At 38.3% G+C, this 15,602-nt stretch overlaps 1 protein-coding gene across 1 annotated transcript; it reads left to right on the plus strand.

The window, feature by feature from the left end:
- Nucleotides 1–10,201: 10,201 nt before the first annotated feature.
- NXPH1 (neurexophilin 1) lies at nucleotides 10,202–14,557 on the plus strand. Its single transcript, XM_019531421.1, has 3 exons — nucleotides 10,202–10,235; nucleotides 10,717–10,778; nucleotides 10,820–14,557. The coding sequence occupies exons 1-3, from the start codon at nucleotides 10,202–10,204 to the stop codon at nucleotides 11,579–11,581; spliced, it is 858 nt and encodes a 285-aa protein (XP_019386966.1). The 3' UTR covers nucleotides 11,582–14,557.
- Nucleotides 14,558–15,602: the final 1,045 nt, after the last annotated feature.

Consider the following 15,602-nt stretch of genomic DNA (forward strand, 5'->3'; position numbering starts at 1 on the left):
GAAGATAAGGATCACCCAGCTCTCCACTCCCTGATCCCAATGGTGGAATAGGGGCTGGGAGATAAGGATCTCCCAGCCCCTGCTTCCTGATTTCAATCTGGGAGCAGGGGGCTTGGGGCTCCTATGGCACAGCCTGCCCTGGCAGCAGGCAGCTCCTGGGGGCAGGGAACTATCTCCCACCACATGGTGGACAGCTGTCTGGGTGCAGACTTTGTTCCTGGTCAGGCATCTACACGAGCACTATGGCACTGTTACTATTCCTGATTAAATTTGCTACTTGCATTTTCAGGTAGCAAATTTACTCAGGATTAGGGAGGTTTACTGCAAAGTAAGCACATACATATGTATGCGCACATGCCTACTTCACAGTAAACTGTGCTAATGCAGAAATACCCGCTATGTATTTCACTGTGCATTCATGTATTATATGTAAAGCAGACTACAGTTCAGATTTTGATTAAAATGTTGCTCTGTGGCCTTTCAGCTAAATTCTATTTAATATTCCTTTCTACATGTATGCAGAAAATGGCAAGCCAATATTAATAAAAGAAGGCTTAAAGGAGTGTGGAATGAGAGCAATAGATTCTTGACAAAAGTTATTTACCTAGCTAGAGTTTCATTTCAAAGTTAACAGAAGTCTGTAATGGTGGTATAATGCAGTGGCCTTAAAACTCTGCTAGACATTTTTAACTTACTCTTATTTATTCCATGAAAGTTTAATCCCCTGCTGAATGGAGCTGGTGTGAATTTTCAAAAGTCATAATCCACTGAAGTAAAAAGTCTTTAATGAAGACATAGGCACCAGGCTTCAAGAGTTTAGTTTAAATTCTTTCTGAAAATGTAAAACAGAGGGCAGGAGTTAATAGGATATTTCATACAGTTACATTTTAGTCCTTCTCTGAATCTTTATAAATTCACTTGCATCTGCACCACTATTGACATTCGGGCTAAAGTTCCCATACCTGTGAAGCAAAAACTGCCAAACTATACTATGGGGATCATTTCTGTGTATTGTTGCTCAGTTTGGTTTTCCAGTTTATAGAGTATATGACATGCCTAACACAAAGTCCTCTACATTGAAAGAGAGATGGCATGATTCACATGCCAAACCGCCTTCTATTCTAACATAATTATATTATTAGGCAAGAAAGTGAAAACAAACTACATACCACAGACTTTCCAGATCTTTGGTCCTGCAGGAGTTTTCTACCTGTGTTTAGTGGGGACAGAATTTGTCCTATAAATGGAATACTTTAATTCTCTTTATGCAATTTATTCTAGACAAAGCAATTATACAGGTGTTTTCACTTAATACATTTTCTTTGATTATGTTATGACACTATAATGCCTTTAATAATCACATAGAGACAACTTTCCAGAGGTATAAAGCTACATCAGGATGTAGATAGGGATTTTCAAAAGTACTGAAGTAGATTATGCATTTGATGCCAATTGATTTCAAGGGCTTATCTGCACTGAAAATCTGATCTTTTATATATTTGTTTTACAAATCAGTCTATGTTGGAGGCTCAGGAACATTGCCGTTTTGCATTCGTTTAACCCATTGAATTAAACCAAAATATAACTTCACCTAATCAGGACTGAATGAACTCTAAAATGAGGTCATTATTACTTTCACTTTGCTAAATATAAAAACAACAAACCAAGTCTGATTTGAAACTTTAGAATAAGCGATTTATGACTTGGGGAACCAAAGGAGTGGAGGTAGGCTGTAGGAGGAAATGTTAGTGTTGGCACTTGGGGTACAAGTTGCATAGCAGTCCAATGTTATCAACAGGTTTGGAAGAAGTGAGGAATTTGGGCACAGTTAGAACTGGCTCAAAATTCAATTTTTTTAAATCTTTGCAAGTAGAGCAACCTCTGTAGAGCTACTAGTTCCCTCTTGGACACGGAAAGGTGGGGATGGGGACTTGCTCAGCTGCACTGAGGAATATACACTGCATTGAGCACAAGGTTGGCCTTTCCTTCCCTAAACAGAGAGAAGGATGGAGGCAGACTTGGACTCTGTGAGCCTGTGGGAGCAGAACAATGTGCTGTGCAGCCTATATGGGGCTTGTGGCAAAGCCCCAATTGAGTTTTCAGTGAGCAAGACAGAAATCTGTGGATAGCAAGCACTGAAAAATATAAAGTAAAAAGTTTAACTTATTTTTTAAGGACATCTTCATGGACAACAGAGCACTGCAGGTGCTGCATAAAGTTGCTAAAAGCTATTAAAATACATGTTAGTTTTCAAATACATTTATATAAGAGAACTTAAGATATACAGAAAACACTGCAAAACCAAAGGTGTTTTAACCTGTTTCTTTAGTTAGAGTTAATAATATCTTCAGGCAGAGGAATTTAATCTCTCTTTTCTGGGTTTGGTGCTCCAGTCTTTCAGGGACACCAGTTCTCCAGTTATTTTGGATGTAAAAACTAACATTACAGGCCTGATCTCCTGCTGATGTAGGTTAGTTGATTTACACTAGTTTACACCAAATAAAAACCTGGTGGCAAGCTTCTGGTCTTGCTTAATCTCAGTTGCCTGAAAGATGGAAATGGTCCAAATGCCATTTCTTTTTCCTCTTTAAGAAGCTGTTTTGAGCAAGCAGAATAGCTACTCTCAAAAATAAAAATAGGAAAGGAATGCAGGCTTTAACTTACAACTGAATACTGTTGACTGCACAATACAAGCATACATGCATAATAAGGTTATTACTTAGAATGATTACCTGCAGTAGCAATGTATATCCAGCTAAGAGTAAAGCCTCCTCATGAACATTTTCAAATTTACATCAAAAGAAAATCTTGAAAAAAATAACTGAAAAAACATGGATTTGGGGGCAGTTCACTATACATCTCTCTCATCACCCCCCTACCCTTCCCAAACCATCTTACAACACTCGCATATTAAAAAAAATCACATTTCCTATAGAAAACCATTTTCTTATTTTCTTTTTTAAAAATAAGGCCTGCTCAAGGAATCTCTGACATTGTCATTAATGTTCAGACATTGTTACCACTGGATAGAATAACCACTTTTTCTATGCACACTAGTTGGCTTGGGGTGCATTCTTTAGTATTGGGTCTGTGAACATTTTCCATTTCTTCCATTTTTTCTTTAAACATGTGCTTTATATTATAATATCCATTTTTCATTAAATCTTGTACTTTTGTATCCCAGGGCACATCTCTGTATGCATTAATGTGCCTTTGCTACTATGCCTTAAGTTTAGTACTGCTAATATGAGGTACTACATAAGTGCGCAGTAGTCAGTGCTAATGTGCGGTAGCAAGGGCACACCATTTTTTGGTGATGCTTAATGGGCAGTAGACTAATTTTACTGTGCATTAATACATTAGCATGGTTTTTGCCGTGATGCCCCAATGCACAGTAGACTAATTCTACTGCACATTAAGCCTGTCTACATGTGCACATGTACTGCTTAGTAACCAAAATTACTGTCCATTAACTGAAAATTACTGTGCAGCATGAGCAATGTGTACATGTGCATGCCCCTACTGTGGAGTTAATATGGCAACCTACACAGAATTGATACCATGTAGGTATCAAATTTACACCCAATTAGTTACTGTGCAATAATGCACATGTAGACACCTTACTGCACTGTACCAGTGTGCGTGTGCGCTGTCTTGAGACTAAATTTATTCCCGAGTCAGCTCACACACAGACTTACTGCACTTTAACTCCTGCACATATAGATGCTGGTAAGTTACTGTGCAGTAAATCCACATGTAGACACTCCCATTAAGTGTCTCATGTAGACATGCCCACAATGTATCACATCACAGGAAAAAAAACACCAGGATCTTCCACAACTTCCTTTTCCTTTTCCAAAATCTGTACTCTTGACTCAATGCAGTAGTTTTCAACCAGCCTCCTACGGCACCTTGGGGTGTCATGAGATCTTTGTAAGGGCGGCATACAACATAGTACTGTTAGGTATCTTGACACCTGCACATGAGTGACAAGATAAGCACAATGATTTCAAATAGGAATGAATAGTGTAAAAACATTCTGATCTGTTGTGGTCTTTCTGTGTTCTCTGAAACAGAAGAATTTCTCTATAATTTTTCCCTAGTCAAAAAACAAGGGAAAGCTAAAAGCTGCCATTTTTGAGGGGTGCCTTGAGTCTAATGAGCGGTTCCCTAAAGCTAACAAGGTTGAGAACCATTAACATAATGCTATAATACAATAAGAGCTGATGTAAAGGTAGCTAAATAATCCATTTGAGGATAGATTCTAAATGAGTATTTTTAGTAATCAAATTGACTGTTCTTGGTATAAGAAGGTGCCTTTGGTGTTCTCCGCTGGGTAAGAGAATGGTATAGTAGAAGCATTAATCTGATTGCATGTACTGAAAACTGGAACCTTCAGCATATTGTAACTAACTGAAGTAGCTGTCCATATAGGCCATGTCCAGACAAGCACGGATGTTTGGTTTGACCTTGCACCACAGCTACTTGTTCCCAGGGAATGCCCGTGTCACAAGTACTTTGGTGCATGGCAAGTTACCTCAGGGGAGGTAGAGGAGGCTGGCCCCAGCAGCCATACATGGGGTCCTGAGGGCCTTCTGGGGCTGCAGCAGTTGCAATCCTGCTGGGTCCTGGGATATCCAGGGGTCAAAAAAAAACTGCGGAAAAAAAAAGCGGAGCAACACATTAGGGCTGTGTGAAGCTTCAGGCACTGATTTGATTCAAAGGAAATTCAGCCTGATTCAGTGGCTGAATCTCTGAATCTGAATCAAATCAGGAGACCCATTAATCTCTCCGCATTAAATTGGAAGCCTCCGATTCGATTCAGAGAGATTCGGAGAGATTTGATGATTTGGCCATGTAAATACATAGCTCAAGGTACCAGGGGTGGCTTGTGAATGCTGAGATGGTGGGGAAGACGAAGCATCCCACGGGAGTATGTGGGGGCCCCTTGCATGCTTGGCAGCGGACTCAGAAGCGGAATAGAAGTACTTCCGGTCCACTTCCAGGTCCACTACAGACCGTGTGGGGAACCCCTTCTGCTCTGTAGCTTGGCGACTGGTGCCTCCTTGGGGGGCACCTAGGGTCCTCTGATAGCCGAGCCGGGGGAGATATGGGGGTGGTCCCCCTATGCACTCAGCAGCAGACCCAGAAGTGGACTGGAAGTACTTCCAGGTCCATTGCCAAGCACATGGGGGTCCCCCCTGTGCTCCTGTGGGACGCTCCACTCACCCCATCATCTCAGTGTTCACGAGCCATGCCTGATACCTCGAGGTATGTAGAAAAAACATATAAAGCGGTGTCTATGGCTGAATCGCTGATTCTCCAAATCCGAATTGAATCTTCAGATCACTGTCCCCTGAACTGGGCCAAATCTGAATCCGAATCAAATACTGCTTGCTTCGTACTTCCCTACAGCACATGCACAGGCAGTGTGTCCTTGCAGTGCAGAGAATACCTGAGTGTGCAGTATACACAGTTGAGCTTGTCTGGTCACACCCATAATGTGCTATTCAATGAAGCCTGCTTTTGGTCTTTTTGCTGGCTGGAAGTTTTCCCCTTGTTTAGGGTAAATGAAGTGCACAGCCCAATGTTCTTATGGAAATGTTGGGGATCTATCTGCTCTTATTTGATGTTCCTGATCAGTTATGCTATTATTCAAATTCAGACTAGGAATACAGGGAGGGTATATTTTAAATGTGCACAGCCAAGACACATACCTATGCGATCTGGCCATGTAGCAAAGAGGCTTATGAATAAAAATGCTAAGCTCAGTCTATGAAATATTAATGAGCAGGGCCTTTTGTTTAAATGTGTGTTTTTCCTCTGCTTTCACAATATTAATTTGTAATGGCCTCACAAGAGCTCTGTTGTATTTCATTCCATCTGTTATAATCAATTCTTCATCAAATCCCAATGTTGTCCTCTTTGTTTAAATCATAATATCTATTATGATTTATAATATTTGTAATATAATTGGTCTTGGCATTGGTTTGTGTGGAAACTAGTCGCTGGGTAGTATCTAACAGCAGTATCATATTATTAGTGACACCCAATGTTTCTGTTACCTCCTCTACAACTGAGCTCAGCAAGCTTATCAGGTGCTACTATTGCACGGCACCCGTTACACAGTATAAATTATGGCTACACAGTGGGTCTTGGTGAGAATTATAAGTGTTTTCTCCTCTCTGTATTGAGGGCCATTTACATTGTGTCAATGACTCCTGTGCTAGCATGGTATCTGAGACATCTGGGTATGGAGAGAGTATTCTGTATTTCTCTACACAGTGAATGTGCAGTCACTGAGCTGCCAAATTCCTACTACAAGATGCCAGGCAAAATTAACTTGTTTTTGATTAGTTATTTACCTGAAGAGACAAATTTCCTACCTTGAGTATTAGATTGTTTGTTTACATCTCCATTTGCCCTCAAGTATTCATACATTTAGAGGAATAAATACATAATTTCTAAACCGATACTGTAATTATATGTAATGAACTGCAATAGATCTACAGTAAAATGAAAAGACTCAAGAAATCAAGAGGCATTTTATACCACTTTGAAATATTTTTTAAACTCACCTGATCTCAAGCATGCTCTTAGGCCTAAGGGAGGTGATAGTTCATGTTCATCAGGTATGCCTTTAGAAGAAATCCTTAAGTCTCTAAGATAACCTCTCCCCAGGGATCCTTAAGTGAGACACTAAGACTCAATGAAAACGTCATTGGATGTATTTAGATGTCACTGTGAAAATGTCTTCATTTTCTAAAAGAAGGCCTCCACAATACTGGAGTGTGCTGTTGAAACTGGACATAGAGATCGATTCCTTTGTCTTTTTAATATAGCCTTGGCGTATTTTGTTCAGCGAGAACACTCCTAAAATGAAAATATTTTGAATAGCAATTTATGATTATTAATGGGAAAAGGGTCTCCAGATGATAGGGTCATTGCACTATGGTATCAGAAATCATGTGAACTAGAGGAAATACAATGTTTTTTTCACACAAAAGGTATGAAATCAAGGCTATTGAATTTAATGCTGGTTTTTCCAGTGACTACAGTGGTTTTGGATTTGGTCCCAAATCTCTTTTTCCCCCTCTTGCTGCTGTTCTCTCATGGGCACTCCCATCATTGCACCAATTAAAAAATGCCAGCAAACATTTTCGTCCTAAGGAAAAAAAAATCATATCTTTACACCATTAATTGAATGGAATATAGTGAATAAAGGCATTTGGCATTTCATACTTGCTGCACTGATTAATGTCGTTTGTAGTATCATAGTGCCTAAAGCTCCCTATGAAGGTAAGAGTCCCATCTGTACAAACAAATAGTAAGGGGAAAGTGTGTTCCCTAAAAAACTTCTGATGACAAAAACTTAATCACAGTATTGGTTTTAGAAAGGCAGTGTACAGGACAGCCGGCATATATTTTGATGCTTTTCATAGTTGTGAAAGTTTTCTGGGTTTTTTGTAATCCACAGTCTAAGTACAGGGAATACTATCCTACATTCATCCTGATCCTGAAAAAATTCACACAGACTAGTAGCCCCACTGAGTAACCTTATCTGCAATAGCAGTGAAGAATTCAATGCAGTAAAATACCAGGACTAGGGGAGCACTTGATATATTAATATGTATCAGGAAAAAAGTCACCTTCATTTAGGGTCAAATAACAGGTTTGTTGCAGCACACACATTTCTGTACTGTATACATGCTCTAGGAAGAGGGGAAATATCCCTAACAGAATCTGAAATGTTCCATATTTTTGCATTTCATTTGAAATCAGTTCTATTTTCTTGATATTTCTAAACCAAAACCAAACCATGTTCAAGTGAAATAGCTTTCACTGAGCAAACTGACAAGGTGCCATGGATTTGCCTGCTTTGTATACATATAATTGCTTACTGAATCAATGCTATAGACATATTATTGTGAAGTCTGGTGAACATGAAAGCAGGCAGGACAAAACTAGACTATACCATGTAAAACCACCCCTCTCTGCCTTTCATTCAGCTCTGTGAGGCAGCTGCACAATGCATCCTATACTGTACCTAACTGAGAGGATGTATGTATAGTTAACTTGGCATGATATACAGTACTTTAATAGTACATATGAAATAGCCATTGCTTTGACAAAAAGAAAAGCCTTTACATTTATAAATAATCATCATCATAATCCTTTGAACAATGGATTCTTGCACGTTGCTGTTAGCCCCTTGGGACCGATTTTGCACTCATTATTCAAACTATTCTTTCCTGACTACAGAGGGCAGATTCATGTCTGTAATCATGAATGCAACAGTTATCCAAATACAGAATTACAAAAAGAAGGCTAAATGCATGACTAGAAGCCCTGCAACAATTCCAAAATCAATTATAGTAACAATCAATGGCATTTATTAGGTCAGATATGAAACAACATAGCACTTGCATATAATCTGAAGTTTTCAGTTAAACTTGAGATCTGTTGGTTTTTAAAACCAGCAATTTGTACAGCAAGCATGTAAAAATGTTCATTGCCTCTCCTGGGCATTTGATTTTATGCAGTCAAAAAAACCAGTTCTCTTTAAAATGAGCTTCGGGATGTAACATCTCGTTATGGGAGAATTTGTAGCTAAATCCTACAAAATGTAACGCATTGAAACACAAGAAGGAAAAGAAAAAAAAAATCAGTCTGTGAGGAGAGTAAAAGATGGCAGTAAGCAATTTTGTCCTACCTGCAGATTGCAGGTATACTAGATCTGCTAGTTACCTGCTTAAATTCATAGCAGGCTGACAGATTCATACTAGACTGGCACAATTCTCTTTTTAATCACATTTCTCCTTTTAGTTTGCTCTCCCTCCCCATATGCCACTGCAAAATTGTGTTCTAAGTCTCTCTCTCCCTGTGACATCTTCATTGCTGCTTCATTAACCAGTGCGCCATCAGTGCATTTCATTATAGCCTCTCTCCTGGCTTACTGTGTTGATGCTAAGACACTGATACAAACCAGCTATCAAATGCTAAGCTGTTTATCCTTCCTTCCATTCAGACAAAGGGAAAATCATCCTTTGGGCAAAATCTTAAAGTCCATATTTTATTTATTATCCCCATCTACCCACCAAACTGAAAGGCAGTGGAGCAATTCAGTTAGGAATATGACTGATTTATTTTTTAAAGGAAGGTTGCAAATGTATCTGGCATCTCTTCAAGATGTTCCTATGATAGCTTCCACATAGCACATTTAAGAGAGGGGGACGCAACTCAACTGCCCTTGAAACAGTATGCAAACTGGTGAGCAAGATGGTTCAAATCCCCTGATTATCAGGAAAAGGAAAAAAACATTGTTATGTTTGATATCTTTCTTTACAAATTTCTATATTGCATCTAGAGAAAGGATTGATATTAAACATGATTACTTGCATCCCTGGAATTTCATGGGGTGGGTTTATATACAATTCATTTTTGTTTAAGTGAAGAGACACCTATAATTGCATAAAGAACATAAATGGCACTGGAACTTTGTTGTTATGAAATGACCAGGTCTATTTCTTAGCCACAAAATACAAGAGCTGATAGCCTACTTCACCTACCTTTCAGAAACCAGGAACATGTCTGCTGTATTTTTAAAGGAAAAATGGAAAATGAATGTGACTTCTTGCATTGGCACTGAGTTTTGTGCAGAATTGACTCTGAAGTTTATGGCTTCCTCATGATTTCAGTCCAAGGTTTTCATTAGTTTATTTTAGCTCTCTTTAATTTTGAACTCCAATCTCTTTGATCTTGCATTTTTTATCATTAATTTTACATAGATAGCCTTACTTCTGCACATTCTGATGTGATCCTCACTTTAGGAGTCAAACACTCAATTGGATTTCTAGCCTGTATAATTCACTTTGGCCCTAGGGGATCACACATTATACCAGAAATGGACCCAGCATTACATATTCCCTTTCTGAAGCAGAAGTTGAAACAGGAAGGCAGTCATGTATGCAGGGATGGTACAGCAACTCACTTGCTGCAAATAGCATAGGGATCCAAGACATGGTTAAGCCTTTTTCTAAGTATATTCTATTATTTAAATTGTGGTTTGGTCAATGAACTTCATGAAGAATAATAGCTCTAACCTACTATGTACTTTGCAAATGAATTAAGGAAATTTGCACTGGTATAACAACATTTATACAGGTTCAAAGGCCCAGTGTAGACCTACTGTACCGCCAAGATGCATATTGATAGTGAAGGTTGGCAGCAGCAAGGTTAGACTGTAATTAATTTCCTTAGTGTAAAAAACCCCAAACCCAACCTCAGTATAGAGGAGGCTTCAGAAAGTATGAAATTCTGTCTGAGACAAGATCCAACCAGTGAGTGTGGCAAACAAAACTGAAAGAGGGACATAGGGGAAGTGAATGGAAAATAAGAATACATGGTCATACACATTAATGATTGTATAACCCATTGGTGAGGTTTAAGTCAGCCTTTTTTTCTTTCATTTTTTTTTTTTACATAAAACAATAGGTTATCATCAAATGATTCTTTGCCAAAAATTAGCTGCTATGAGTTTTTGAATTACAGGTTTTGAGTTGCAGTATGAATTGAACTTCTGGATTAATTATAATTAAAGGTGTCGCTTATTAGTGAGAAGAGCCTCCCTGGAAATTTGCACACAAAGGGTCTGTCTGTTCTGTTTTATCTGAGTATAGAGAATAATTTAAACTTTGTTTGGAAAATCATTTTTAGCTCTGTTTATTGTTGAATTCCAGTCTCTAATATCAGATGAGAACAATGGAATTTGCAGGCATGTTTGTATAAAAGTATCTCAGTGTGCCCTTTCTTTTTTCAGGTTACGTGTGCAAATTTAACAAATGGCGGAAAATCAGAACTTCTAAAATCAGGAAGCTCCAAATCCACACTAAAGCACATATGGACAGAAAGCAGCAAAGACTTGTCCATCAGCCGGCTGCTGTCACAGACTTTTCGTGGCAAGGAAAATGATACAGATTTGGACCTGCGATATGATGCCCCAGAAACATATTCTGAGCAAGATCTCTGGGACTGGCTGAGGAACTCCACAGACCTTCAAGAGCCTCGGCCCAGAGCAAAGAGACGGCCCATTGTCAAGACTGGGAAATTTAAGAAAATGTTTGGCTGGGGTGATTTTCATTCCAACATCAAGACTGTGAAGCTAAACCTGTTAATAACTGGAAAAATCGTTGACCATGGCAATGGGACGTTTAGTGTTTACTTCAGGCATAATTCCACTGGTCAAGGGAATGTATCTGTGAGCCTAGTGCCCCCTACCAAAATAGTGGAATTTGACTTGGCACAACAGACCGTGATTGATGCCAAAGATTCGAAATCCTTTAACTGTCGCATCGAATACGAAAAGGTTGACAAGGCTACCAAGAACACGCTCTGCAACTATGACCCTTCAAAAACATGTTATCAGGAGCAGACCCAGAGTCATGTGTCATGGCTCTGCTCCAAGCCCTTTAAAGTAATCTGTATTTACATTTCCTTTTATAGTACAGATTATAAACTAGTACAGAAGGTGTGTCCTGATTATAACTACCACAGCGACACACCCTACTTCCCTTCAGGTTGAGGATGAACATGTGTCTGAGACTGAACCCGGAGGAATAAAAGAGGTCATATGACAGGGCTGTTACCTCAAAGAAGGAGGCCACATCTATTGCCTGGAATGTGTCTACACTCTACCGCTGATGTCAAATGGCTGCAAATACGTTAGTGGAAAACAATCTAATGTAATTTCTGCCCAGTCAGCTCCATGTTATCAGTCTAGTTGTAAATCACTATGGATTTGAAATAAAACCACACACACACACAGACACACACTCTTTTCAGCTTGCATCTATTGAGATTCCCGTTAAGAGGGCTTTCATTGTCTGATACATAATGTTTCAGGATAACCTATCATCAAGCAAAAAGGATTAACTAGACAGTGAATGGTTTCTAACACAGACTGTTATGGAAATCTCCTTTAAAGTCTTGAATACATGCCAATCAATAATCCCCACTCGTGCATTCTGCCGCTTGGAGTAGCTGTACTGGTAAATAATACTGTAGGAGTAAATGCTTGTTAAAATGGGAAAAAATGTGTGTCTAGAGCTCAGTATTCCATATTATATGAACACAACAAAGCGTAGTGACTTTTTCCAGCATATAGTAGGCACATTCAAGGTGGTGTTAGGTGGCTCTTTTTTCTGTGGAGGGAGCCTGTTTCTAGTAAAGATGAGCAAACATTTGGAATTTACATGTGGGCAGATAACCTGGTTTCAAATTTCTTTACTGACCATTTAAAGATGGAGGCAGGGAGACCAGCTAAGCTACTGAAACTCTTCAACTATTCTGTAAGGAGGAAAATGCCTGATAGACAACATGTAAGTTATAAGTGGCTGTCTTATCTTTATTACAACTATTGTAACAAATTCAATATCCTAGTCTTCATTTGTATGAATGGTTTGTATTGTACATAGTTTAACCAGTGTTATTTGAGCTGCTTATTAATATTAACTTGTAATTGTCTCTCTGCTTGTTATTGGTTAAAAACAATCAAGGAAATGAGGAACCCATTTTATCAATGTAGCTGTAAACGCCATTAAAAGACAGAATTATGTACAAAGCATTTATTCAGCTAAAGTATTGTTGAAAGCTATACATATACAACATTACAGTCTGTCTGTATTTAGATATTTTATTTCCAGACAAAAGAAAATGAACTGTACATAAAAATAAAAACCTTAAAGTTGAGTTTCAATATGTACTGTGTAGATGGTAGTTTAAGTAGCTCTGACAAGAAGATCGTGCTCAAACTTTGTCATGGTATTCAACTTTTTGTCTTTACACTTGTGTCAAACAATCTCTGTTTCCATTCCTGTAAGGTATTCACAAAAGTAGACCATTGTATCTCATAGGGCCTTGTTGACTGTTTTGGGAGTACCTTCTCAAAGAACAAAGTAATTGATCATTATAAGTGACAGCAAATGACCAATTTAAGAAAAAGTTGTTCTCTCCCTTTGTGAGTACATAGGTTTGCCTTACTTCTAGCCTGCTCCAGGTCATAGGCTCCTTTTTATGTAATGAAAGTTTTCTTCCTCAAAGAGAAAAGAGATCATTATATTTCTGTTTTGTGGATACTGTTACATCCTACCCCCAGCACTCTGGTATTCAGTCACAAGGGATTCAGTGATCTGCCTATACCTAGTTGAATGCTGTTCCCCTCAACATTTCTTTTTGTTTTTCCTTGGATTATGATTCCTGCAAATCTACTCCCCCCCCCATCTTTGCCTCTCCCTCCATTCTGTCTTTCTTTTCCATATCCCTCCAGAAGACATGAATTCAGAAAAGGGTTAGCCTCCAAGCTCTTCAAAGCCCAAACATGCACTTCTCTAGCATTATGCTCCCTAAAGTAAGAAATGAGAGAGCATATTTCCAGTCCTAGATCTTCCATGTTGAATTACACCGGAATTAAGTAAAAGCCATGGTGAATTGTGCAGGTATTAAGCAATAATTCACCCTCTTTCAGCTCAACCCCTTTTTTTTAAGACCAGAATGAAAAAAACCCAATGAATAAGAAGTAAATATTTCTCCCCTTGACCTTTTGAGCAGAGGAGAGCTCTATTTAGTATCATGTCTCTAGTTATTTGCAGCCAACAGGGTGGTGGAAATCATTCCTTTATTATATAAGACACTTTCTTGGACAATTTTATCCTGATCTGTGACCTTTGGATGGTTTTCACAAAGAGAGAGGCCAAGCCACAAAGTTCAGATTCTGATTCAGATTTCTGCAAAGTGAAAGAATTTGGGTGATAATTTTTGCAGGTGTCCTATCTCCTAGAGGAATTATGAATATAATGTTAATGTTTCATAGCTTGTGCTTCACAGAAATAATCCATGCTAAGGACTAGAAATTAAATCCTCTCTCCTCTGAAGTCAGAGCTTGGCCATTGGATTTCAAAAGGAGTCATGATTTCAAATTTAGGGTTGTGTTTAGGCATTAAGCATCATGCATAGCAATTTATATTCATGCAGAGATAGTGAAAAATGCTGCAAGTGGTAGTATTTTCTTTAATCTATTTTGTAAATCTACCACCATTTGCAATTATCCCATGAATTTATTTTTAAACTTTCTAATTTATGCAGTATATATGCTTACTAATTATATGTTAACAATATGACCACAACTGATATGAAACAACAGCAACAACAACAACAAAATCAATCAATATGCAATGGTTCATCTCCTTCCAAAAATGAGGCTTTGTATCTTTTGCTGCTTCTGTCACCATAATAATATTTTCCTTAATCCTATTTGAATTGATTGCTGTTTTTCATAACTATGCTTAACTTTGGACTTGGAAGAGTCCTTTTTTTGGTGTACTAGATGGGAGTTAGTGATATGAGTATAGAATATAATATGGTATATTGCTGGTATGCCAAGTTTCATTACTAGAATATCCTAGGGAAAGACTGTATGTGTGGTAGCCTTGTTGAAATATGGTTTTAGTTTTCCCATGTGAAAAGTGAATCTAATGACTATAAATACATTTTACTCAGTTAATGCATTGTGCTTCTTGGGAACTGGGTCTGAAAGTCATCAGTGCTTTAGTGGGTTGCAAACCAGGCAAATGTAGCAGCTGTAAATCACTTACCTTGGGCATTATGAAGATTTGAAGTCCTAAGGTGATATTTTGGAGTTGGGGGGAAAGGGAAGGAGTTGTTCAAATTTAAATAAATCAGGATATTGTGGGGTTTAAAAAAAGGAAAACAAACTTTTAAACTTTTTTGGATTTTTATTATTTCAAGAATGTTTGACATTTTAAAATATTATCTTAGTATGTATGCAAAAGACAGTTTAGTAATGGGGTACAGAAGGCAAATATACTTAATGCTGATCAGTTATTGTTGCAAAGTAACAAAAATGACATAAAAATGGTTTGATGCACACCATCTCCATGTTATTTTAATATCTAAGGCTGAGTACTATTTGCACCAGAGCAGATAGTCACATACTAAGTCATGAATTGGATGAATCCATGCCAGGCCACTTTCATCCAGCTGTATAGAGAAAGGGAGGAGAGATACAAAGAAACAATTTCCTTGGATCGCAAACTAGTAAAAGGAAAAATCTTCATTTTGGATTGTCACCAATCTAGCTCAGAAGCAGAATATTCATCCTCCGTGCTTGTGAAGAATTCGCTTGTTCTGCTTGCTGTAAGATAGCACTATCCCTTCCCAAATCACATGGATCATAAAGTAGACTACTAATGCCAAATGATGAGCTGTTCCATGAACTTTATATGTGCGGTTCCAAATTGTTGGAACAGAGTGGGATTTACTTACCATGAGCTGAGAAAAAGGTAAACCTCCATTTACAGTAGAACAGAATGGAAGTCTCAGAATAAATACACACCGGTACACATTTTTAAGAAACATTCCCGCAAAATGTTTTACTTTGAAAATGCTTCTGTCATATTACTGCTGGATCCTCAGGGATTCTCAATTAGAATTCCATATTATAACTTGGTGTCCTCCAGGAATCCTAAATTATTATGAAGACAACGTGCAAGATGACTGTGGAGGCCAGTGTGGATTTGCAATGGAAC

Source organism: Crocodylus porosus, unplaced genomic scaffold, assembly GCF_001723895.1.
Source record: "Crocodylus porosus isolate Cpor-Errol unplaced genomic scaffold, CroPor_comp1, whole genome shotgun sequence".
Classification (NCBI taxonomy): Eukaryota; Metazoa; Chordata; order Crocodylia; family Crocodylidae; genus Crocodylus; species Crocodylus porosus.

Bases quoted from the DNA above. Each gene is read 5' to 3' on its own strand.
- NXPH1 (XM_019531421.1), top strand. From the start codon at position 10,202: ATGCATATTGATAGTGAAGGTTGGCAGCAGCAAG. The intron at 10,236-10,716 runs GTTAGACTGTAA...AATCATTTTTAG, and splicing joins TGAAGGTTGGCAGCAGCAAG to CTCTGTTTATTGTTGAATTC. The intron at 10,779-10,819 runs GTTTGTATAAAA...TTCTTTTTTCAG, and splicing joins ACAATGGAATTTGCAGGCAT to GTTACGTGTGCAAATTTAAC.